At 40.5% G+C, this 24876-nt stretch overlaps 1 protein-coding gene across 12 annotated transcripts in view; it reads left to right on the top strand.

Annotated features, from left to right (window-relative positions):
* Positions 1–19424, top strand: part of LOC118088317 (hornerin) — a 63609-nt gene extending 44185 nt beyond the window's left edge. For 6 of the 12 annotated variants that reach the window (XM_060276704.1, XM_060276711.1, XM_060276707.1 and 3 more), the window contains 24 exons: positions 1733–1765; positions 2722–2748; positions 3485–3526; positions 3864–3890; positions 4058–4099; positions 5727–5762; positions 6124–6195; positions 6830–6874; positions 8634–8666; positions 8859–8891; positions 9110–9148; positions 10712–10828; positions 12439–12477; positions 12612–12650; positions 12757–12786; positions 12934–12972; positions 14647–14685; positions 14811–14849; positions 15349–15376; positions 15734–15849; positions 16367–16429; positions 17332–17370; positions 18096–18125; positions 18816–19424. In XM_060276704.1, the coding sequence (XP_060132687.1) occupies positions 1733–1765; positions 2722–2748; positions 3485–3526; positions 3864–3890; positions 4058–4099; positions 5727–5762; positions 6124–6195; positions 6830–6874; positions 8634–8666; positions 8859–8891; positions 9110–9148; positions 10712–10828; positions 12439–12477; positions 12612–12650; positions 12757–12786; positions 12934–12972; positions 14647–14685; positions 14811–14849; positions 15349–15376; positions 15734–15849; positions 16367–16429; positions 17332–17370; positions 18096–18125; positions 18816–18896 (1128 nt within the window). In that variant the 3' untranslated portion in view covers positions 18897–19424. Of the gene's footprint in view, positions 1–1732; positions 1766–2721; positions 2749–3484; positions 3527–3863; positions 3891–4057; positions 4100–5726; positions 5763–6123; positions 6196–6829; positions 6875–8633; positions 8667–8858; positions 8892–9109; positions 9149–10711; positions 10829–12438; positions 12478–12611; positions 12651–12756; positions 12787–12933; positions 12973–14646; positions 14686–14810; positions 14850–15348; positions 15379–15733; positions 15850–16366; positions 16430–17331; positions 17371–18095; positions 18126–18815 lie in introns of all 12 variants that reach the window. The other 6 variants (XM_060276700.1, XM_060276705.1, XM_060276706.1 and 3 more) reach the window with 6 other exon arrangements.
* The last annotated feature ends 5452 nt before the right edge of the window (positions 19425–24876 follow it).

Raw genomic sequence — 24876 nt, 5'->3', positions numbered from 1 at the left:
TCTCCAGGGAGTATACACACTCCTATTTAAAGTGTGTGTGGGGGGAATCAAGGGTTCTTTATGCTCTTAATCAGGACGTGGCATAAATTTAGGAATTTTAATGAAATCGTTAATCTCATGCAAAAGAAAAGGAAAAGAAACTCAACAAAAAAAATGTAAAATGATCTTCCAAAACACAATTTGGGCTTAAAAATGAAATAAAATCTGAATCCATGGGAAAAGATTTATGTAAGAAATATGAAGCACCAGAGTTTATTTGGAAATTTCCTCAGTGCATGTAGTCCAAATGAATATATTCTTCTTCAGGATTCCGTTCTGGGAAAAAAAAATGCAAATCTGGCAAATAAGCTGAAAAATGCAACAGTCTTAGAACATTTTAAAAGTGGGTTGGCATAGTTTATTACTTAGAATAGATAATTTATTGATAATAATATATACTGTCTTCAGTTCATTGCATTGAATTTGAGTTGCAATTCTGGGCTCACCCTGTGGCTGCAGGATGAAATATGGGCTATCTCTCCCCCCCCCTTTCTGTCTTAACCCAATAACTTACATTGCCTCATATTGTTTATACAGGCACAATGCTAGAAAGTTTAAAATAGAAGTTTCTGGATTGTAACATGAGCTCTTAAGTCGTACAAAGATGCCTCCAGGTGCATTTTTGGGTGTATATTGTTGGTCATTGTAGGATAGCACTTACGACATAATGAAAATGAAAGAGGCATAATCTCTTTCAACAGCTCCTAGCAGGAAGAATGGTTGTGGCATAAGCTGCTTCCTGACATTCTAGCTTCCGGGGGGGGGGGGGGAACGGCACTTCCACTGGTCAGCAGCAAATCCTAGGGTCTGTCCCCTACATTGTACAGCAGCATGATGATCTTGTAAAGACAAATGCTGCTGCTGTTGCTCAGAACTATCTATAAAAAATAGTCACATACTGCTATTGACAAAAAAATATGAAAGCGGTTTACAGCAATTGTACATAAAACCATTCAATCGAAAACATATAGAATAAAAATAAAATCAGAATAAAAATAAAATCAGAAATCAGCTATACATTACGGAAAGATTTGTTTTTAATTATCTACATAAGCCTACAGCAGGCGTTAGAAAGTTGTAACTGAAGGCACCTGCTAAATCTCTGCTCGTATACTATTCCGTAATACCAGGCCGATGACAGTAAAGGCTCGGTTCTTTGTTTCTGTCGAATGAGCCTCGCCAACTCAGGCCACAACGGACAACGTTCCTGCGGTTGATCTCAGCGACTGTGCTAGGGTTGAGATGCTCCTAAATTGTTCAGGGCCTTGTGAAATAATACAAGGACCTTGAACCTGGCTCAGTAGTAGAAGAGCAGCCATTGCAGATGCATTAACAGTTGTGGCAAATGTTGTCGGCCAGATGTCAGTAATCTGGCCATTGCATTCTACACCAGCTGGAACATCTGAACCAGGCCCAAGGGCAGCCCCACACAGAGCGCATTGCAGTAATCCAGCCTTGAGGTTACTAAAACATGGACCACAGTGTGTGGTCCACGTCAACCTATAAACATCTGCCTTAAATACTTCAAAATTCAAATTATGTTTAATATAAATTAGCTGTGCGTGCTAGAGCTTGGCGCCATGATATAATTAAACACACGCAGCAAGCAACACGTTGAACAGTTAAGTGCAGATAGAAGCATGAGCTGTATATTGAGATGCTATTTGTTTTCAATTCACGTTGTCCTTTATAGGATGGATCATTTGCGGCTTATGGCAATAGGCAGGTAAGCAAATTTGATGGGACCTTGCTCAACTGTTTCTTGTATCCAAACATTAATGGGAGAGTGAGGAGACTTCAGTTTCTATTCCTTCTTTCAATTGCTCTCTCCCCTTACCCCGGTCAATTTCCGTCCTTACGACTTTCGGTTTCTCCAATCCCCCTCAATTGCCTTGACTCGTTGCCTTTTATTGACTTGCCAAAAGGCAACCAGACTCTTTCTGACACTTGGGCAACTGTAGTTCCTTTTCTTCTGCATTTCAAAGAAAATGGGAGCAGCAAGATTCTATGGATACTTCTGCCACATTTCAATTAACATGTGCAAAATTGAAAAGGATTTAATAAGTAAGGTATTCCTACATAGGATGGGGGTCAAGCCCCAAGGTTGCATCAGCATCTGGGGGGGAAACCCACCTACTGAATTTCTGAGGTTGATTTTGATTTCTGCTTTCTGATGGAACATCCAGCATGCTGTCTCTTGATGGCATCAGGCCCAATTGCTGTGCCACCTCTAGGCTAGTGCGGCAATTTGTCTGCTTGTTGCTCCAGCGGGCTCGAGCAATAGGGATGTGAATGTGGTGGCAATGGCCCCACAGCCTGCCGTGTTCCACCCCTGCCCAGCCAGGGCTTGGATTGTCCTGCTGGTTATTTAAAATTTTATTGTATGACTATGTCTATTGAGATGTAACTCGCCCTATAACCAATGAAACCGATGAAGGGCAGGATATGAATTGAGCAAAAGCCTGAAACAAACAAATGATACCTTGCTGATTCTCTGCATTGGGAATCAATCACCACTTTCTAGAAGGAAATAGGAATTAATTCACTTTCACAGCCAGCAGTGCAGGCAAGTCACTTGGTATAATCTTAAGATTTTATCAATATAAACTTTTACGGGAAAGCGTATTGCATTTCATCTGACTTCTTACAACAAAGATGGAACTAATTTTTGTATTTTCACAGGGAGAATGTTTTTGCCCTGGTGCACAGGTAACTATTTTTCTTTACTGTTACTGAACTGGTTGTCTCATGTGATTTCATTTACACTTGATAGTTAGCATTGTTGGAGGGAGCAGGGTGGCGCTGTGGTCTAAACCACTGAGCTTCTTGGGCTTGCTGATTGGAAGGTCGACTCCCGTTATTCTGCCCCAGCTCCTGCCAACCTAGCAGTTCAGAAGCACACCAGTGCAAGTAGATAAATAGGTATCACTGCAGCGGGAAGGTAAGCGGTGTTTCCATGCGCTCTGGTTTCCATCACGGTGTCCCGTTGCTCCAGAAGCAGTTTAGTCATGCTGGCCACATGACCCAGAAAGCTGTCTGCGGACAAACGCCGGCTCCCTTGGCCTGAAAGTGAGATGAGCGCCGCACCCCATAGTCACCTTTGACTGGACTTAAATGTCTGGGGGTCCTTTACTTTATCTTTTACCCTGTTGTAGGTAATAGGACACCTGGTTCACATAAGATCACTTTTCCTGGTCATGGGGTAGGGAATACAATGAAGAGGAAAACAGCTCTTTCTTCCTCCGTGGTGACACAGTTCTGGCAAGGCTATGGATATGGCAGTTTGTCTGACTTTGGTCTCCCCCCCCCCTTTGGGATTGCTCATCCCATGTACAGTAGATACTTTTACATTTATTAGTATTTCCGCAGTGCAGACCTATTAAAGTGATATAGCATCTTTAGCAATTGGGTTTTGTTGTTGTTGAAGTCATTGTTTTCTGCGCAGGGTGGTGGATCGTATGGCAGTAGTGGCAGTCAATATGGACAGGTAAAAACTGTTTTTTGATACTTAGCATATATGAAATGCATCGTGCAGTAATACTATACACTAAGATTTTAAAAACAAATAGAAAAATGGGTTTTATGGGTGATATCCAGCATTAGCCATACCCGTGGCAGACCCATTGAAGTCAGCAGACTTAAGCATCTTCAGTCAGTTGATATTAATGGGTCTACTTAGAGATTGACTTAGTAGGATATCCCTCTGCTTTTTATGCTGCTCCTGAACATTAAAAAAATAGTTTAGTGTGCATATATTAATTAGTGTAATACAACAGATTATCAAGAACCTTTTTGAAGTATGGATTGTTTGTTTTTCCCTACAGGGTGGATCATATGGTGGTGGCAGCCAGGTAAAAACTTTTGATAAAAGTAGCAAGAACTTTTAATATGCATTACAAGTAGCATACCCAGAGATATTAAAAGCACTTCTGATTACTGTATTCCTGCTTCTGAATTTAGAAAGCAATATGGTTTTTTTCCAGCAACATTTTTTTTACAATAACTATTTTCTGTACAGGGTGGACGTTTTGGATATGGCAGCAGCAGCCAATATGGACAGGTAAAAGCACTTTTAATTTATAGTATGTACAGAGTATATACTGCACCATGGCTTGCATCCAGCTAAGTCATATTCAGAGTAAGCCCATTGAAATTATTCGACATCAGTTAACTATGACTACCCTAACTTTATTTCAGTGGTTCTGCTCTGAGTATGATTTAGCCAGATAAAACCCCATGGTAAAATACAGTACATGCAGAGACATGAAAATAAAATCTGTTTAATGCTTATTTTGCTATTAAATATAGAGATTTGCTTAGGGCAGATACCATACATGAATGTATTAAATATATATATATATATATATGTAATGTCTCCTGCACAGGGAGGAACACATGGTAGCAGCAGCGGCCAATATGGGCAGGTAAAGACTCTTTTAACATACAGTGTATAAGTAATGGAGAGGGTGGCGCTGTGGTCTAAACCACTGAGCCTCTTGGGCTTGCCGATCAGAAGGTTGGTGGTTTGAATCCCCACAACGGGGTGAGCTCCTGTCAACCTAGCAGTTCGATAAACCTAGCAGTAGATAAATAGGTGCTGCAGTGGTGGCGAGAAGGTAAACGGCATTTCCATGTGCTCTGGTTTCCATCATGGTCACGGTGTCCCATTGTGCAAGAAGCAGTTTAGTCATTCTGGCCACATGACCTGGAAAGCTGTCTGTGGACAAACGTCGGCTCCCTTGGCCTGAAAATGAGAAGAGCGCCGCAACCCCATAGTCAGGCTTGACTGGACTTAACTGTCCAGGGGTCCTTTACCTTTTTACCTTCACTATATGTAATATATATATGGTATACATATTTTTTTTATTACTCTGACCCTCCACATAAAACTAGCTTAGAATTCAATTCTAAATTGAACTGGAATAGTGATGGAATAGCCACCACTTCCAAAACACTGCCAGCTTGTGCTGGCCAGAGTAGATGGTGTCGGCGTGTGATTTTCTTTTTTGCTAGGTGTTTTGTTTTGTTTTGTTTTTAATCCCCACTTCCCCAGTTTGCATGGGGAATGGGCAGGAGATAAGTAAGGCCAGCTCCATGCTAACAGAGGGTAAGAGCTCAATTCAGGAGCCCATTTGGCAAATGAGGAGGCCTTGGATCAAGGGGGCCCAAGGCCACCTTTGTCCTTTTTCCCTGCTCAACCTCTGTTTTGTGTCCTAACGTCAGCTACCGATTGCAAAATAAGGCAGAGCCGTTCCTGTATGCCCATGGAGGAACGTAACAGGGCATAACAGAAGCCCCCACGCCCCTTTGCTACCCAAGTTCATCTCTAGCAAAGGAGAGAAACCTGTACTCCTTCCTAACCCCCTTTAGCCAGTGGTAGGATTGCACTGCTCATGTGCTAAGGTAATATTATTAAGGTAATAATTGTTTTCTGTTCAGGGTGGACAGAGTGGGTCCTATGGCAGCAGCCAATATGGACAGGTAAAAAGTATTTTCTTATCTAGCATATGTGTTGTGTGTGTGTGTGTGTGTGTGTGTGTGTGTGTGTGTGTGTGTGTGTGTAGTAATGCACAGTGTGCTATTATATAGATAAAAGTTTAGTGGGTTTTTTCTGCCTTTGAATATAGGAAGTTAGTTGAGATATATTAAAGTAACCCCTTTTCAATTTATCATTGTTTTCTGTTCAGGGTGGATCATACGGCAGCAGCAACCAATATGGACAGGTAAATGTTTTTTTTTTTGTAATATAACGTATGGAGAGAGAGAGAGAGTGAAAAACAAAATAAAAATACATTTTATGCTTATTTCCTGTACTGGTTATAGAAATTAGCTGAGTTCAGATATATTTCGGCAATATATTATTTCAGCATCAGAGAATATTTCTTGAAATAGTTGTTTTCTGGACAGTGGGCAGGGAGATCATATGGGGACAACTGCCAATATGGTTGTTTCTCACATTCTCCCAGCTTTGAATATTTATCTGCAGTTTATTTATTATGCAGTTATATTGAGGTTGCCTATTTTTTTATAAAAAAATGTTTGTAATAAGTAGTAATAAGTAATAAGACTTTTTTTAAAATACAGGGTGGATCATATGGTTATGGTCATCCATATGGACAGAGTGGATCATACGGTAGTAGCAGTCAATATGGACAGGTAAAAGAATTATACATGCATATAATATACATTGCACATATCATTACTATAGCATTATCTATGCTCTAGTAAGAGCCAGGCTAGGCTAGCGGGTAGTTGTTATATTATTTGCCATCTGAAAGCTTTTTAGATTCAGAACATGGTATCAAGATTATTAATGCTGGTCTGAACATATTTTATCCATCTCTAGCTAACAGTTTGTTTGTTTCTGGGCACCACTAAATGTGTTGCTTTTACTCTAAAGAGACCTAAATAGCTTAAGACTACCGGTAGGCTATTGAAGGAGCATTTTTTTCCTCCTGTGTTCCTGCATAATCCTTAAGATCTGCCCTTTTTTATGAGGTGGGTGATAACTAGGGAGAAATCCATGAGGTGTTAACTTGTAGCAGGCGTTTGGACTAGGAGACCTTTGATGTCCATTCCATTAACCTGAAGGGCAGTAATGTTAAGCTGAATTCCCAGCGCTGGAATTCCTGCCTTTTCTCCAATATCGTTCACCAGCTAGGTCAACCAAGGGAGTTTCTTTGCAAATACCAGATAGAAATGGATCCCGATTAGTTGCACAATGTGTGTTAAGCATATGGCATCTCAAAAAAACAATCTTTTTTTTGAAGTAACATGCTTTTCTGTTCAGGGTGGACAAAGTGGATCATATGGGAGCAGCAGCCAATATGGACAGGTAAATATATACTTTATATCTATATAGTGGGTGGTGCTGTGGTGTAAACCACTGAGCCTTGGGATTACCGATCAGAAGGTTGGCAGTTCAAATCCCTGTGACGGAAAGCATGTCAAAGTGCAAGTAGATAAATAGGTACCGCTCCGGCGGGAATGTAAACGGTGTTTCCGTGCGCTGCTCTGGTTTCGCCAGAAGCCGCTTAATCATGCTGGCCACATGACCCGGAAAAACTGTCTGCGGACAAATGTCAGCTCCCTCGGCCAGTAAAGCGAGATGAGCGCTGTAACCCCAGAGTTGTTCGCAACTGGACTTAACTGTCAGGGGTCCTTTACTTTACTATATATTTACTATATATTTGATGGGCAACTGATGGGCAAATATGACCTCTCAGTGACCAAGCTCAAAGAACTTTCCCTACATTCTCAGAAAAATATTTTTAAGCAGACCATTAGAGGACCTTACGCATTATATCTTACGCTGCCCCTTATATAATGAAGCAAGAGAACACTTTTTGACACCTATAATGACAAGGTCCCCTGGCCAGAATCCTTCTGACATGATTCTTTATCTCCTCGCAGACATAGATAAGTATGTGACCTGGCGTGTAGCACTTTTTGCAACTGCCGCCAGGAAAATTAGAAAAAATTATATAGCTGAGATAGCTATCAGCTGTAAAGGAGATGAATTTATTTGACCCCATCTACACCAAGCTGTATCTTTCTCACTAAACTTTGTACATAATTGTCTATTTATTATTTAATATTACTTTTAATATATTAGTGGCCCCGCGGTGATTTTAGCTTATAAATTGTATTGTCTAATGTTTCAATTTGTATATTAAGGAGTTTCTATAGCTTTGTGCAGATTAGGTCATGTTTTGACAATGTAAATGTTTTAAGTTTTTGTACCAAACTAGTATATATTTTACTGAATGACTTACTGACTATATATATATTGTTAATGTAATCTCTGTGAATGTTCTTCAGCCTTGGGTCTTCAGACACTGGACTCCAGCTCCCACTATCTGCAGCAAGCATAACCAGTGGCCATGAATTATGGGAGTTATACTCCAGCAACATCTGGAGACATTGTCTGTACCAGTGTTTCCCAACCTTGAGTCTCCAGCTGCTTTTGGACTACAATTCCCATCATCCCTGACCACTGGTCTTGCTACCTAAGGATGATGGGAGTTGTAGTCCCAAAACAGCTGGAGACCCAAGGCAGTGTTTCCCAGCCTTGGGTCTCCAGCTGTTTTTGGACTACAACTCCCATCACCCCTAGCTAGCAAGACCAGTGGACAGGGATGATAGGAATTGTTGTCCAAAATCACTGGTCTGTACCATAGTGTTAGATAGTATGCACAAAGATGTCTTATCGTAAAAGTGTTATGCTTATTTCTGTTCCTGAATACAGAAAGTAGCTTAATGTCAGATACAATCACACCTCGGGTTACAGCCGCTTCAGGTTGCATCTTTTCGGGTTGCGCTCTGCTACGAACACGGAAGTACTGGAACGGGTTACTTCCAGCTTTCGGCGCATGCGCAGAAGCACTAAATCGTGCTTTGCGCATGTGCAGAAGCACCGAATCGCGACCCACGCATGTGCAGACATGCTGACGTGGGTTGCGAATGCTGCAGGTTGCGAACGTGCCTCCCGCACGGATCACGTTCGCAACCTGAGCGTCCACTGTATACTAATGTAATGTGGTATTGCACCAACAAATAAACCTTATCTGAAGTAGTAATTGTTATCTGTTCAGGGTGGATCATACGGCGGCGGCAGCAGCGGACAGGTAAGAACTATGTTAATAGATAAATGAAATACCTGCCATAGTAATATCACACACACACACACACACACACACACACACACTGCTTATTTTGCTCTTAAATCTTGAAAATATCTTAGGGAAGGTTTGCTATTATTTAATAATAATGATAATGTTAATAATAATAATAATAATAATAAAGAATTTTCTCCCCAGGGTGGATCATATGGCAGCAGCAGCAGCGGACAGGTAAGAACTATGTTAATAGATAAATGAAATACCTGCCATAGTAATATTATACACACACACATACACACATGCTATGCTTATTTTGCTCTTAAATCTTGAAAATATCTTAGGGAAGGTTTGCTATTCTTAAATGATGAGGAGGAGGAGGAGGAGGATAATAATAATAATAATAATAATAATAATAATAATAATAATAATAATATGCGTTTTCTCCCCAGGGTGGATCTTACGGTGGTGGCAGCAGTCAATATGGACAGGTAAAAACTCATTTAATGTATGCATATTAGGTAACATATGCCTTAGCAGAAACAGGTCTATAAAAATAAAATAAAACATTTATATGCTAATTTCTGCTCCTGATAATAGAAAGCAGCCATAAAGAAAGCAGCCAATATGGGCAGGTAAAAACAAATTCATAGAGTAGCATACATAGATGTGATTAATATGGCATAAGGCCATCTGGACTTTGCCTTCTTCTGCCCACAAAGTTGTTGTTGTGTTTTGGAAAACATTTTTATTTGAATTTACCAGTACAAAGTTATAAAAATCCAAATATATATCCATATACAGAGATTACTCTGAATCTCACAGCTTCCTCCCCCATGGGGTCCCATTTTGAACATTTACAACTGCATATTCTTCCGTACTCTTAACTTTTATATCAATCCATATTGTCCATGGTATTCGTTACACTACAAGTGGAATCAAAATTCTGCCAATGTTCTCATCTGCTTACAGTGGTCTCCTAAATAACTTACCATTTCCCCCATTCTTTTATAAAGTTTTTGTCCTCTTGGTTCCCGAGTTTTCCAGTCAGTTTTGCCATCTCGGCATAGTCCACCAGCTTGGTTTGCCATTCCTCTCTGGTAGGGACTTGGTCTTCTTTTCCATCTGCCCACAAAGCTTTCTGATCCATTGGATGTATCTGGTGGAAGGTGTGTGTGGGGGGGTGACTTTCTGCCACTTCCTCCCTCTCCCTGCTTCCCCCCACCCCCAACACCATCCTTCCATGCTGTCCTGGATGAAGCCACTGGCACCCTCCAGGACAGTGTGGCACTGAAGTGGGAGGTGCAAAATTAGCCTCCCCATCCATGATAGGAGCATAGCTGCCAAGTTCCGGCCTGAGAAATAAGGGACTGGACCGGAAGTAGCGCTGTCGCCATTTTGGAACTGGGCGGAGCATGCTCAGAAGCTACTTTTGATGCTGCTTTGCCCTGTTCCAAAATGGCCGCCACACCAGAAGTCGCGCTGCAGCCATTTTGGAACTGGGCAAAGCAGTATCAAAAGTCGCTTCTGAGCATGCTCCACCCAGTTCCAAAATGGCCGTTGCGCCAGAATAAACCGGGGGGTAAACAAAAAAAATCCGTTTTTTCGGCTGGGAACAGCTGGAAAAACAGGGGTTTCTCGGGAAATACAGGAGACTTGGCAGCTATGGATAGGAGTGAAGCCTAGATCCAATCCATACATAAGGAAACAAAAGTGTGGGTTGCCTTGAATGGTGCCATCTACTGGGAGATAACTTTGCCAGTTTCCTTTCCTCTATGCAGGTCCCCAGCAGCCCCTGGAGATCTTTTCCAGAGGCTCCTTGGACCTTCCAGAGGAGATTTTCAGGAGGTGCTGGAGACTGGAGGAGGTGGAAACCTGCAAAAATTGCCAGTAGTGGTTGGACGCTTTCCTTTGAATCAAAAGCACTAGCAGGGCCAAGAGGATTTTCTGCTTATTTCTGCTTAGAGAGTGGCTTGCTGTGGATCTTTTGATATGGTGCATCAGTCACAAACCATCTTATTTAAAAGTAATAATAATAATTGTTTTCTGGACAGGGTGGCTCATACGGTGGTAGCAGCAACCAGTATGGGCAGAGCGGACCATATGGCGGCGGCAGCGGCAGCCAGTATGGGCAGGGTGGATCGTACGGCAGTGGCAGCCAATATGGAAAGGTAAAAAATCCTTTCCCGTTTATAATTCTCTTACCATTGACAGTGAACACGCTTTTATAATTGGAACATTGGCTCCTCCCTAGTACAGGTTTGGTCCATGAACATTTGGAATTTGAATAGAAGGCTTTTTGTCTAGTCGCAGAAAGAATATTCCGATATAATCATGCTTTAAATATACTTCGAAGATGCGATCATCTTTTAATGCGTGGAGCTGAGACGTGCATTTGAGAAATCTTTGCAAGGGTCTTGAAAATTGGTGTTCTTCTGTTTATCAGAATGTGTTTGCAGCTCAGTCTAATAGCTGTTACGAACCATTATGATAACTGCGAAATAGTAACAAAATACTATGCTGCAGTTCTCCAAATCTGGTCAGCCGACTTTGCATATTAAGCAAATCTGCCGCCTATGCAAATCAAGAGAAAAAAATGCAGTAACATCAGACACAAGATAGAAAGAGAGAAAGAAATAAAGAAATGAGATCTCAAAATTATTCTCTCTGTGTGTGTGCGTGTGTGTGTGTAAAATGTCCAGTGCATTTTGGCAAAAGCTTTCTTCAAGGACACTGAAGGAACTATGAAAAAGAAAGAAAGAAAGAAAGAAAGAAAGAAAGAAAGAAAGAAAGAAAGAAAGAAAGAAAGAAAGAAAGAAAGAAAGAAAGAAGATATATACATAGTCACTCATTATAATTAAAGAATCCAATTTTTAAGAAAATGAATGGAGGAAAGTAGAATCTTGGGTTAGGGGAGCCAAAATGTAAAGCTGCATTAGAGTTCAGTGTCTGTGGGAGGGGAATCTTGATTTAGGACGAAGGGGAGAGAACGGGGCTGGTATCCACAGGGTTTCTTCAAGCATCAGAAATACAGGACCAGGCTTGGAAATCATAAGATTGTATGAGATACTTTGCCTTAAGTTAACTTATTTTTAGAAGCCTGTTAAAATCTAGGAAGCGGATAAGTTGGGCAGTTTTCCTTCAGCTAGATTATAAATAAAGAGCATTGACAAGGAGGGGATCGTAAATTACCCCTTGCATTGCTTTGTAGCCACCAGTTTATGAAAGATGGAAACAAAGGGGGTTATCGCTGCTTCTCTGTATGGCAATCATAGCTATGTCTTCCTTCCTAAGACAATGGGAGGCAGACACAGACTTAGCATCTCGCTAAACAATTGGCCAGAATCTTCCTGTGGTTTTGCCTCATATCTCTGGATCTACAACTTATTATTTTTTCAATGGAAGCTGGAAATGTGGCCCATACTGGATGGCATGCTCAGAATGTACCCAAAACTTGGACAAGCAGGCCATAGAGCAACCTTATTCATATCTTTAAAGATCCCCCGTCGCACACTAGATAGGTCTGCCCATGCGTACTGCTGTCAGAAAAATCAGCAAGTGGAGCAGTCAGCTGTTCAGTAGGACCGCAGGTGGCAGTAGATCTAGTCTCTTTCTCATGAGCCATAGGAAAGGAACTCTGGATGCAAAGAAAATTGGTGCTGCTCTCACCCAGCATTAGAGACGCATGCAGCTGGGTCAGAATATAGACATTTACCTGTTTCCAAAGAACTGTACTGCAAAGCATCAGGAGCAGAAACAATCCATTCCTAATTTTTTGCAGAACATCTCTTCCTCAGGAGGCAGTCAGTCTGGTGGGAAGGTAAGAATATGGCACCTAGCTGGATTGAGGTATAGACGTTCTATGATTTCCAAAAGAAGTCTAAACCACCCAAAGATTGCTTGGTTGTTGCTTTTTAAAAGGAATAGAAACAAACACGTCTTACTCTTTTACAGAACTCAACTTCTTCGGGAGGCAGCCAGTCTATTGGACAGGTAAGAAATTAACATACAGTAAGGGGGGCTGGGAGAAACCACACAAAGAGAAATAGTTATCTTGCCATATTAGCACGGAAATTGATTGCTTGTGTATTGCTTTTAGGGGTCCTCAGGAGGAAGCCAATCTGGACAGGTAATGTTCAAAATGTTAATATTTTATAAATTTGCTTTAATATTTTATAAATTTGCTTTAATATTTTATAAATTTGCTTAGATACTGTAGTTATAGATAGACAAGTTCAGAATATGAAAGCCTATTGGTTTCTTTTTGCAAATATAGGGCTCATCATACTCTGGAGGCAACCAGCCTGGTGCACAGGTAAGCATTCTCTCCTTACCATGCTTGGTAATTGCATACATTCAGCTACAAGCCAGCTGAACACGTACCTGAATCTGTAAGAAAATGGACCCCATGCAAACGGGGTGGCTGTCTAATTTAGTCAATGCTATCTAATGTAGTCAATGAAATACAAATAAGACTATCAAAACTGAAACCTTAGCAATGTTTGGGAAAAGGCATCTTGGAAGAACTAAGAGGTGAAGTTTTAGGGTCCAGAATAATAATAAATAATAATGGACAGGTAATGTTCAAAATGTTAATATTTTATAATTTTGCTTTAATATTTTATAAATTGCTTTAATATTTAATAAATTTGCTTTAATATTTTATAAATTTGCTTAGATATTTTATGAATTTGCTGCAATATTTTGAGCAGATGTGCAGTTTGTCATTTGCCTGCTCTGCGGGTAAACAGATGATCACATTGTGGCTCTTATCTGCATCTCCTTTAATTTATTTATTACATAAATATATTGACTTTTTCCCATGATGAAATTCAAGGCATCAGGCATATATAGGGCTCCCAGGTGGTCTATGGAGAGACTGACCAGGCTCAGATCAGCTTAACTTTAGCAAGGTTGCTGTATCATGTGTCTCCATCCCAAAGCCAGAAGAGGCAGCTAAGCTAGCCTTTCAATGGACGGTATTAAATCAAATTCATTTATTTTATTTACTATCATGGCTATACATTCTCTGACTCCCAGGGTATTTGGGGGGCAGAGGTGAGTGAGAGAAGTAGACAACTGGCAATCAAAACGATATGGCAATGGTGCTATGGCAGATACGTCAGCAGACTTTGCAAAACTAGTTGCATAGATTAATTTCTTGTCCCTTTTACATTGGCAGAGTCCACCAGTGGCACTAGCTATACTGTAATTAAATAACAGCAACAGTAGCACAGAAAGGTCATGTATAGATAGCCACATTTCAGAGATGTGACCTGCATACATTCACATGATAGTATTACTTCCAATAATTACTAACAAATTATGGGAATATAGGAAGTTGCTTTTTCCATGTGGCATGGACCTGCCTTCGCTGTCATGTCTATGGATCAAGGTGTCATTGTCGGATGAGGCCTACAACAATCAGGAGAAAGTTTATTCCTTTGGTCCAAAAACATAATTGCCTATACGCAGCTAAAGTGGCTCTCTCAAGGTTGGTGCAGATTTGATGGGGCCATTCTATTAAACACACTTAAAAGATTGGTAGTGAGCTGTGTGGGGTTGTGTGCTCCTTTGGTGGGATCCTTCCCCGCCTCTGGACAAATCCTGCTCTCCCTTGACCATGATTAAATTACATGTTGGCACTATCAACCACGGATGAGACCAATGAGCTTCCATTTAACTTCGTTTCTTAACCAGGATTTGAAGCCGATTAATAATGGGCTGCTGGACCACAGACCATCATCGTTCTCCCCTGATTCCTTTACCAAACCCTTTCCACATTTAAAGCCTTTAGAGTCAGTTCATAGCAATACTTTGGGGGTTCTGACCCTCCGCAATCTAAGCTGACTTTTTCCAGTCTGTGTTGACTGTATAATGGCCACTTCATTTTATCATAAAGCTTTATTATCATATTCTGCATACTGTATAAAGATCAGAAAGCCATTGCTATATATATATTACCTGTGTTTTCACTTTATAATTACAGGGTTCAGCATCCCCTTCAGGAAGCCAGCAGGGTCGTCCGGTAAGCATTTTAACACACACACAATTGATACTGTAATTACTGGCTGCAATTGGCAAACTCTTGTGTAGTTATAGATAGACAAGTTCAGAATATGAAAGCCTATTGGTTTGTTTTTGCAAATATAGGGCTCATCATACTCTGGAGGCAGCCAGCCTGGTGCACAGGTAAGCATTCTCTCCTTACCATGCTTGGTAATTGCATACATTCAGCTACAAGCCAGCTGAACACGTACCTGAATCTGTAAGAAAATGGACCCCGTGCAAACGGGGTGGCTGTCTAATTTAGTCAATGCTATCTAATGTAGTCAATAAAATACAAATAAGACTATCAAAACTGAAACCTTAGCAATGTTTGGAAAAAGGCATCTTAGAAGAACTAAGAGCTGAAGTTTTAGGGTCCAGAATAATAATAAATAATAATTTTATTATTTATACCCCCCCAATCTTGCTGGGTTTCCCCAGTCACTCTGGGTGGCTTACAACACATTAAAAACTGTAAAACATTAGACATTTAAAAATTCCCCGATACAGTGTTGCGTTTTGTGATTTTTAAAGTGTAAAAAATCATTGATCAATCTTAATTCACACAAAACTCCTCCATAAAAATGGCATTCTAGTAAGATCTCTAAAGAAATATAACAAGTGTTTTGTGTTTTCTTTTCAGCCTGGGTGTTATTGTCCAGGTGGAATGACTGTAAGTACCCATTGCCTGCTGTATTCATTTTTATGTTTTGGAAGCTATATGAGATGGATGCATTATCTGTGTTTGTTTGTGAATGAACTACTTTCCAAAACTTCTGTTGTTGTTTTTTTGCAGCATGGGTGCAGCTAATTCTTTTGTGTGTAGCATGTCAATTATTAAATGCTTGAGGCTAGTCTGTTGTGGCATATATTTTAAACATATCTATATTACCCATAAAATATATGAATACAGTAAATGGCATTATTTCTAAGTGTTTGTCCTTCCGACCCCACCCTTATGGTGGACAAGGAATAAACTTCAACCACATGAATTGCATTAAAAACCTGGCTTGTTGTTTTTTCTTTACGGGGTTCTCAGTCAGGAAGTGGTCAGTATGGCGGCAGCCAAGGCGGCCAATATGGCGGTTGGCAAGGAAACCAATATGGCGGCAAAAATCAATATGGTGGTGGACGATACGGACAAGTAAGGAACAATTTTCAACAGAATTTAGACTTAGGAGCTCTTGACATATTTTTGCTTTTCAAAAAGTAGCCTTGAAGCCCTTGATTTGGTTCAGGGCTATTTTGTGGGGTAACCAATTTCAGTGTGCCAATTTTGTGCGGCTAGGAGTCGTGGAGATTGGGAGGCACTCATATTGTGCCTGTATCCCTTTCAACTGGGGGAGAGGGGTTGCATTGAGAAACTTCTACAGAGGCAATGGATTATACCCTCTCCCCCAGTGCAAAAAGAGAAACCATCACAGGAGCTCCTGTCACAGTACTCCAACATCTTATTTAGTTTGGTCTATATATGGAGCCTTCTTTTTTTTTACATGAGTGGTGGGTAAAATCAGAGCTTTCCTTTCCAGGATTGTACCAAAATGGTGGAAACCAAGGTAGCCAGCGTGGTGGTGGACAAGACAGAAATTTTCTCTACAGCATTAACAAATAAAATATTGGTGTTTGCAATATATATATTCTCATTTCTGTTTTGATTCTAGGGTTACCCCTATGGAAGTAGCCAATATGGTGGCGGACGGCTAGGCAACCAATATGGTGGATATGTAAGGACTGTTTAACAATGTATTTCTTATTTAAAAGTACCAAGAACTAACTTCTCAGTAAATCAGCATGGAGCCATGCTAAATTGCTTTGTCCTCTCAATATAATATGGCAATGAGCTTTATGCTTTTCAGAGCTGGGTCAAAATTTCTCAGAAGACATTTTTTTTCTGAGGGAGTTTTGGAGATTTTTCTTTTTCTCACCTCAAAGGAAAATAAGGCAGCTTTCTCACAATACCCTTGCTATTTTTTGTCGCCACTGCCCTGTCCCCCTCACAGTGCCACAGAATTCTGCTAGGTCTTGCATGTTGATTGGAGGATTCAAAATGGCGGGCAGGATGTCAACACGATTGCTGCTCCTTCCAATGGCAGCAAAGAAAACAAAGCTGCCCGTCACTCCTAATCTTTCCCAGTTACAATGAAACTCAACAGGCCTAGCCAGTGGTTCATGAGAACCGAGTGTGAAACTGGGCAACACAAAAGGGTTTTATGCCAGATACATAGATATTCCTCAGCAGACAAAATAGGCATGGCAGTAGTTCTCTCAGGATAGAGAGTTTGAAAACCTGCTTAATTCATTTGTATTTCAAGCCTATGTCATCCTTATGAATTAGGCTTTCCCCCGCCCTTTCAAAATATGTGACTAAATACTTTTAAAACCAAAGAGTATTTACACACTGATGCTGAGAAGCGAGGGACAATCCTGTATCTGCTTATCTGGGAGTAAACTCCAGTGAACCCAATGGAGCTTTCTCCTGAGTACATTTCTAGGATGGTGCTGTAACCTCGGTTGGAATCAGTGGCCAATGTTCACAAGGAGGATCATAACTGAGTAGGTGATTTCTCCACCCCAGCCAGATAGTAGTGCATGTTTTCTAGAAATAATGGGTTTCTCATTTTTATAGGGTTCACCATACGGAAGTAGGCCATATGGTTCCAACAAGGTAAGCAACCTTTCTGCATTAGCTTTTAATCTTCTTCTTGGCTTGGGAAGCATTTCTAAAAGTATATATATATGACTTTGAAAGTATCAGCAAAGTTCCTAAATTGTCTGGGACTGTAATCAATTATGAAGCACTCGACCCAGTACTAAAACTGGTTTATTATCATGTGTTGGGATAGTTTCACAAGGTAACACAAATAGCCTAATATCTCTACACAAAAGTGTATATCTCTACACAAAAGTAAGCTTGACTGAATTCAGTGGGATTTACTTCCCACTGTAAGTGTGCTTAGAATTGCTGCCTAAAACACACTTTCATGGGAGTTGTTGGCCTTTAATTCAGCCAGACTTCTTCACAAATAAACAAGTATAGGAATGTGCCACAAGTCTGTGATCGTGTGTATTCTTAAAGAGTAAATTTTGTTAAACAATCCGCATGGTTGCAGTTTTCTATGTCCTTACAAAAGAAAGTGCCTTACTTCTGTGTAGGAATGATGCCAAACTCCTCCTTGGCAAAAATCTGTGCCACATCTTTGAAATCTGGAGGGAACTGTGTTTCAACAAGAAAGGGGCAATTCTGGGCTCCGGTAGGTCCCATCAGGAGCCAAAGGCTCCTAGGCTACACACAGGAAGACCTCTGCACCTTGAGGCCATATGAGGACTTACTATGAATGTGCCGAGGCCGAGTTGCTGAAATAATTTGCACCCATTTCCCCCCTACTGCAGGGTTTTCAGAGCCATCAGTCTCCTAACTCTGTAAGTACACTGTTTTCAGAACTTTCAACTCCCCCCCCACACTTCCTTATTTCTCTTAAATGACAATGGCCATGTTCACAAGTAATACTGTGAACAATATTGGAATATCCTATATGGTATTGAGTCAGTGGCATAGACTAGAATGTGCATTGATCTTTTCGTGCAACTTTTGGTTGACTGCCATATCTGGGCTTGGGCTGCTTCTTCTTCTTCTTCTTCTTCTTCCACTGCTTTGAAGTGATGCACTGGAGTCTAAGGGACCATATGCCCTTCTAGCGGAAGGGATTGAAAATAAAAAACGATGAGTGCCATAATGCCATTATAGAAGTCTCTTGTGTGTGTGCATTAGGAATATTGTGTGCTAGGATATTGCAGAGCTAGAAAAAGGTGCAGAAAACGACTACTGCCCAATGACCAAGCAGTTAAAGCACTTTCCTACGAGGAAAGGCTAAGGCTGCATTCTCAGACCTACAGACCTGAGAGTAAGCCTCACGGAACTTAATTGAGAGAAATCATGTATAGAACTGCTATAAAGCGTTGTGGGGCTTATTTGGATGGGATAAATATGACTGGGGTTGGACAGAGGGCTGAAAGGGGTTTCTACAACTGTGCAGAAAGGGATTTTTTTTCACCGCCTCACAATACTAGAAACCTATTCTAGAGTAATTATATATGTGTGTTCTTTTGCAGGGCCCTTCTGGGAAACAACCCATCTTCAGCCTGATACTTTTCAGTGTTCTGGCACCTCTGCTGTCTCTTATTCGGGGGTGATCTAAACTTCTGAAGCCATACCAATGAGGAAGACTGCCTTCTTCAACAGAATACTACTTTCTATGCGAAACGATTGAGTCGAATTTATGGACTGATAAAACATTTATTCCTCCCCATCCCTGGGTTAACAATGCAATAGGTCATGAGACTGACTTGTCTTATCTCTTTTATTTTCATAGCAGAGCTTCATATGCATCGTATGAAGCAGGGATATTAATTGCAAGAAATAAGATGTTTTATTTGCTTCTTGAGATGTAATGAATGCTTCCTCTGCATTTGCTCTAAACAGGATTCTATTCATTCTAAAGAATTTGGGAGTTATAGGTGACAATCCATTTAGTAATAATAGTAATAATAATAATTTTATTATTTATACCCCGCCCATCTGGCTGGGTTTCCCCAGCCACCCTGGGCAGCTTACAGCACATAAAAAAATTGTAAAACATTAGGGATTAAAAATTTCCCGATACAGAGTTGCCTACAATAGGCTAGACCAGGCATCCCCAAACTGCGGCCCTCCAGATGTTTTGGCCTACAACTCCCATGATCCCTAGCTAACTGGACCAGTGGTCGGGGAAGATGGGAATTGTAGTCCAAAACATCTGGAGGGCCGAAGTTTGGGGATGCCTGGGCTAGACCTATTGTTATCAAAATGATTAAACATATTTTAAAATGTTGGCTTGTGGTCCTAGAAGAGTGATAACTCCCACATGCCAAGACTCCTAAATGGATGTATAGAATGGTAATAATCCAAACCTTCAGCAATACACCTTAATTTTCAGAAAGTGCCCACAGTAAGATAGCAAGAGTAATTATCCTCATTGAATTTGTAGTAAACAGCCTAGAGATTACGAAAGAGAAACTATTCTTGCGTTGAATATCCCAACATTCCCTCTTCTTCATAAGCACAATTATGTTAGACCTTTATGATGCTTATAAGAGAATAAAGATCCAAGCTTTATTCAATTTCAAATAGATGCATGGATTTAAATAGCCAGGAACCACTCACAGGCTTGAGCATTCCTGTATTCATACAAATAGCTATGACATAAAGGCTTTTACTGATGGGGTGACCTTGTGTTGGATGCACAAATTAAAATTCCACAATATTTCTGTAAATCCCCTCTTGCCTAACTCGCCTTCCGAAGGCCAAGCAAAATGGCCACAATAAGATGCAGCAAAAGTTGATTGATTCTGTCCTGCTCAGAGCTAGCAATTGCATACTGTCCCAGCTTTTTGGTGGTGCCCTCTCTTCACTAGAGCTACAGTCCTTACTTGTGTGGCATCATCATCCTTACAAGAGGGTGGGAGACTGCTCAGGCTCCCATATCTCCAGCCAGCTCTGGTGGATCAACTCTAGCCCCTCCCTAAGTTACCAGTTGCCAGCGACCCTACAACTTAGTTAAAATCTCTGTGTTTTAAAAGCAGCCCCATCCAGTGTGTAACTCAAAAGACTTGCCTTTCAAACACCTCTCAAGCAGGGAAGAGGGCATACATGTTGAGAAAGGTTGTTCTAAAATTACAAATGTTTGGGTTATGTTTTTTTAAAAAAACAACAACACCCACCCTACTTGTGGATTCCCCCCCCCCAAATGAACAGACTCCCAGAGAGAAATGTGATAGCATCACATACAGTATGTACCAGGTACACTAGTGATGATCTAAATTAAAAATGTTTATCACATTGCCTCTGGCCCAGTAATACAATGGGGTGTGCTGTTTTTTTCTGCAACAGCATGCTTTGTGTTTGCATATAACTTTTTTAAAGGTTTCAGAAATTTAAGACCACTTAAATTCCTGTCATCTTTAATATAACATGTCCTTAAACTTAGAAACAGCATAGGCATTTTAAAATGGGCCTTTTGTTTGAATAGGATTAGGACGACACAACATTATCCATAATTCAGTTAAAACAGACTGTTTGCAATTAAATTAGTGTGTTTATTATGCACACCTGGAGTCAGAATTCAGCAGTGCTTGAAGTGGGATCAAACCCTAACTCTAATGGGTTTTTAAATCCCACTTCAAGTACCTCAGATTATAAAACTACAAAGAGTGTCTCAAAGTGTATGTTCGTAGGACCCCGCTTATTTTTATGGTTGTAAAGTTGTTTTAAATTGTTTTTCATATTGTGTTTTAATGCTGTAACCTGCCCTTGAGACCTTAGAGTGAAGGGCGGGAAATAATTTTAAAAATAAACAATAGTTTGGGCGTTGTTCAGGACATTCTAAGCAATACTACATGGCTATTGAAGTCCTTATTGTGATATCCCTAAAGCAGGAACCTCCATGACACTTTAGAAGCTAGAAAATACAAGCGAGAGGATTCAGATTGAGCCTAAACTCCATTAAAATTCTATGGACCTTTGCTAGTCAAATAATTAAGTGTCAGGAAAGGGTTTTTTCAGTATCACTCTTAAGCCAGACATACTCAAAGTGGACCCTTTGGAATTGATGGACTCAAGTCACTTAAGTCCATTGTGATTTCAATGGATCTACTCTAAGTAACCATGGCTGCCCCCCTTAGTGTTCACATGTGCCTAATCCTTTAAAGCTTGCATCATTGTTTACATAGTTTGTGGCGAAAACACATTTTTTCTCAAATAAGGCTTTTAGGATTCTGTTCAAAACCAATTGATAGATACAACTTTGAAAGGTCTTTAGGATGTAATATACTGTTCTTTGAATAGGTATTAAGTTGTTCTAATAAATTTATTATTGGTTTCATACGAACTGCCGTGCCTATGCAATTTGTTGTTCTATTTTCAGTAACTGTATTTGAGAGACTGAAAAAGCCAATTTATGTGGGTTTCATAAAGTTTATGCTTGGGAACATAAGCTAGATATCTTGGCTATATGTTGAAATGGGAATGTCTAAAGGTTTATTAAGGGAATGTAGTGTTTTAGGGAAACTAATGAAATCTGGTGCTTTCAGATAGTTGGAAGTAGACACCAAAGCAACATAGATGCAGCAAAGACTTCCCTCATGTTATATGCTTCTGAAATATAATTATTTATGTATTTCAGGACGTTGACATACATTATTCAACCTCCTCCACCCACCTCCTCTATTTTTTTTCTAATGTCAGTAGATATACCGTAATCAATTACACATCCCATATAATGAGCTAGTATATGTCTCTCTTGCAAGATGGGATAAGGGTAGGAAGGAATGATGAACATGTATCAAAGATATCCCTTTGCCAAAATGATCTATTATATGACAGACTGACCTTGTTTTGTATACACCACCAAATAAATAAATACTATAAATGTTTCAGTAGAATGGCTGAAATGCAGCTGGGGGAAAAGCTTTGAATAATTTCCTAAGACTAGAATACAATTTTAAGTCGTCATCAACAAATCCAATGTTTAAAATTCCATTAGGGAATTTTGTGGCCAGGCTAGTTCTATGCAAATGAACATTAAATTTAGGAATTTACAGGTGGTTGGCCGTAATATAGCTTCCATTGCTGAAAGCACTTATCAGCACCTTTCATCCGTGGGTCCAGAATTGGCCTCCACAGTCACTTACGGACTCACTGTTAAGACTGTGTTCATGGAAGACAATTTCACTCGGCTATGAGTGATAGCCAAAGAAGAACCTGCATTCATAGCATCTCAGGACAAAGCCAGCCACATAGACTGCTTCAAAGATAAACCGTTTTAAAGGGTGCATTGTGCATTTCTGGTGACATAGAAAGGGGACCACACTGCAGCAAATACTACACTAACAGTCTATTGTGAGAAGAGGACTGTAGTGCCATGTATAAATACATATTTATATCCAATACCAGAGACGTACTGGTACATAACATTCTGTAAAGTCACACAGAAAAGAGACATAATGGAACTGGCATGGATACACAATTCTCTGTGGCTGTGGCTCTATCATTGTCTTCACTTTTTACTTGCTACACCTGCCACTCCTAAATATTCTTCAGATACAGTGGTACCTCGGTTTATGTACACAATTGGTTCCGGAAGTTTGTAGTTAACCTGAAGCGTACTTAAGCTGAAGCAAACTTTCCCACTGAAAGTAATGGAAAGTGGATTAATCCGTTCCAGACGGTCTGTGGAGTACTTAGAAAGTACTCAAACCGAAGCGTACTTAAACCAAGGTATGACTGTAATATGTGTTAAGGAAGCTCTGGATTCTTGTTTCATGAAGAGAAACTTCATAGCATTCTAAGAGAGTACAATGCTTCCTTTAAAAGAAGAGAAACATACCCATAGGCCTTATAAATCTGGAATTGCAAGCAATGAACAGGAAAAGCCAGTTTGACACCATAATGCCCAGGCTAGACTGACCTGCTTACATACTTTGACTTGCTTTACCAGAAAGAACATAAATTGTGTTAGGAACTTGCACAACGGCTACTGAAAATGTCATTCGTAGTTACCAACCCGTGACACATGGTAGTTTCTAAAGACACAATGGAATCATAATGGGCACTCGCGGAGTTTTTATTAACATGCTTTCAGCTGTTTGCAGTTCAGCTTGACAGTTCGCCCTTTGCTTTTGAATTTTCAGGCAAGGTATCAAAAGCAAATGTATGAAGCACTTGGTGGGCTGCCATTCATGGTGGGTGGGGTGCATTTTGCTTGAATGGTCACAGATATGCAGGTCTATCTTAGGTGATGGGAGGGCAAATGTTATTTGGAAGGGGGCCAAGGAAGACCCTCGCTACCTGCCGTCTCACAAATATTGTGAGCACAAAATTTAAATAATGTCCTTTACTTCTTTGATATAAGAAAATACTGCTCCCTTTCCCTTATGGGGTATCTAAGAGCCCATATAGAGTCCTTAAGTAGGTTCTCTATTGGTAGGAGAAAAGAACAGAGGCCAACCAGAGAATATTGAGAAGCAAAGCAGCTAGTAACTGTAAGCATGATCTTTATTAAACTGTTGCAACAGGGTCCACTTCCTATAACACTGTTTTTGAAAGTTACCCATTCTCATGTACAGGTGAAACTCGGAAAATTAGAATATCGTCGAAAAGTGCATTTATTTCAGTAATGCAACTTATTATTTTTTATTTTTATTTTTATTTTTACAAATGCTTTCATTTGGAAATTCCACAGTAATAAAACAAATAGTTACCATTATACAAAAATAAACATCACTATTACATTTCATTAGTAACATTCCATTTCTAATTGACCCGCCTAACGACAAATAATTACAATTACAACAAATAAAGGCTTGACAGATCTTGCTTTGCATGTCATGCATCTATCTCATAAATTGGTTTCATCTTTTAAGTTGCGTTACTGAAATAAATGCACTTTTGGACGATATTCTAATTTTCCGAGTTTCACCTGTAGAAGAAAAAGAGAGAGAATGTTTAACATGAAGAAGAACATGGTTACATAACAACAACAACAACAACAACAGCAACAGCAACAGCAACAACAACAACAACACTAGTTACAGGTGGGTAGCCATGTTGGTCTGAGTCGAAGCAAAATAAAAGAATTCCTTCAGTAGCACCTTAAAGACCAACTAAGTTTTTATTTTGGTATGAGCTTTCGTGTGCATATCTGACGAAGTGTGCATGCACACGAAAGCTCATACCAAAATAAAAACTTAGTTGGTCTTTAAGGTGCTACTGAAGGAATTTGTTTAACAATAACACTGTGTGAGAGAAGATAGGCTTATGGCACCATAAATCTGCCCCAGGACTGCACTTGTAAAAAGAGGTTGAAGAGGTGGGGCAGGACGAGGGATGCCTGCTGCCCTCCGCTCGCTTCCTTCCAGCCCCTCAGCCTCCTTTCCCCGGCCCTGCGGAAAGCTTCTCCCGCCCGGACTCCGGGGGTTCCCCGGGGGAAGTTCGCCCTGGAGGAGCGCGGCGGGGCTTCGGCAAGACGCCTCGGAGAAAGGAAGGGCCGTCCGGGGCGCTGGGAACCGAGCGGGCGGAGCCGCGGCTGCAGCCGGAGCGTTGTCGGGGCGGGACCGGGAGTGGATGGCGGCGGCGGCG

Source organism: Zootoca vivipara, chromosome 7 (genome assembly GCF_963506605.1).
Source record: "Zootoca vivipara chromosome 7, rZooViv1.1, whole genome shotgun sequence".
Taxonomy (NCBI): Eukaryota; Metazoa; Chordata; class Lepidosauria; order Squamata; family Lacertidae; genus Zootoca; species Zootoca vivipara.
This window is presented reverse-complemented; position numbering and strand designations above follow the sequence as displayed.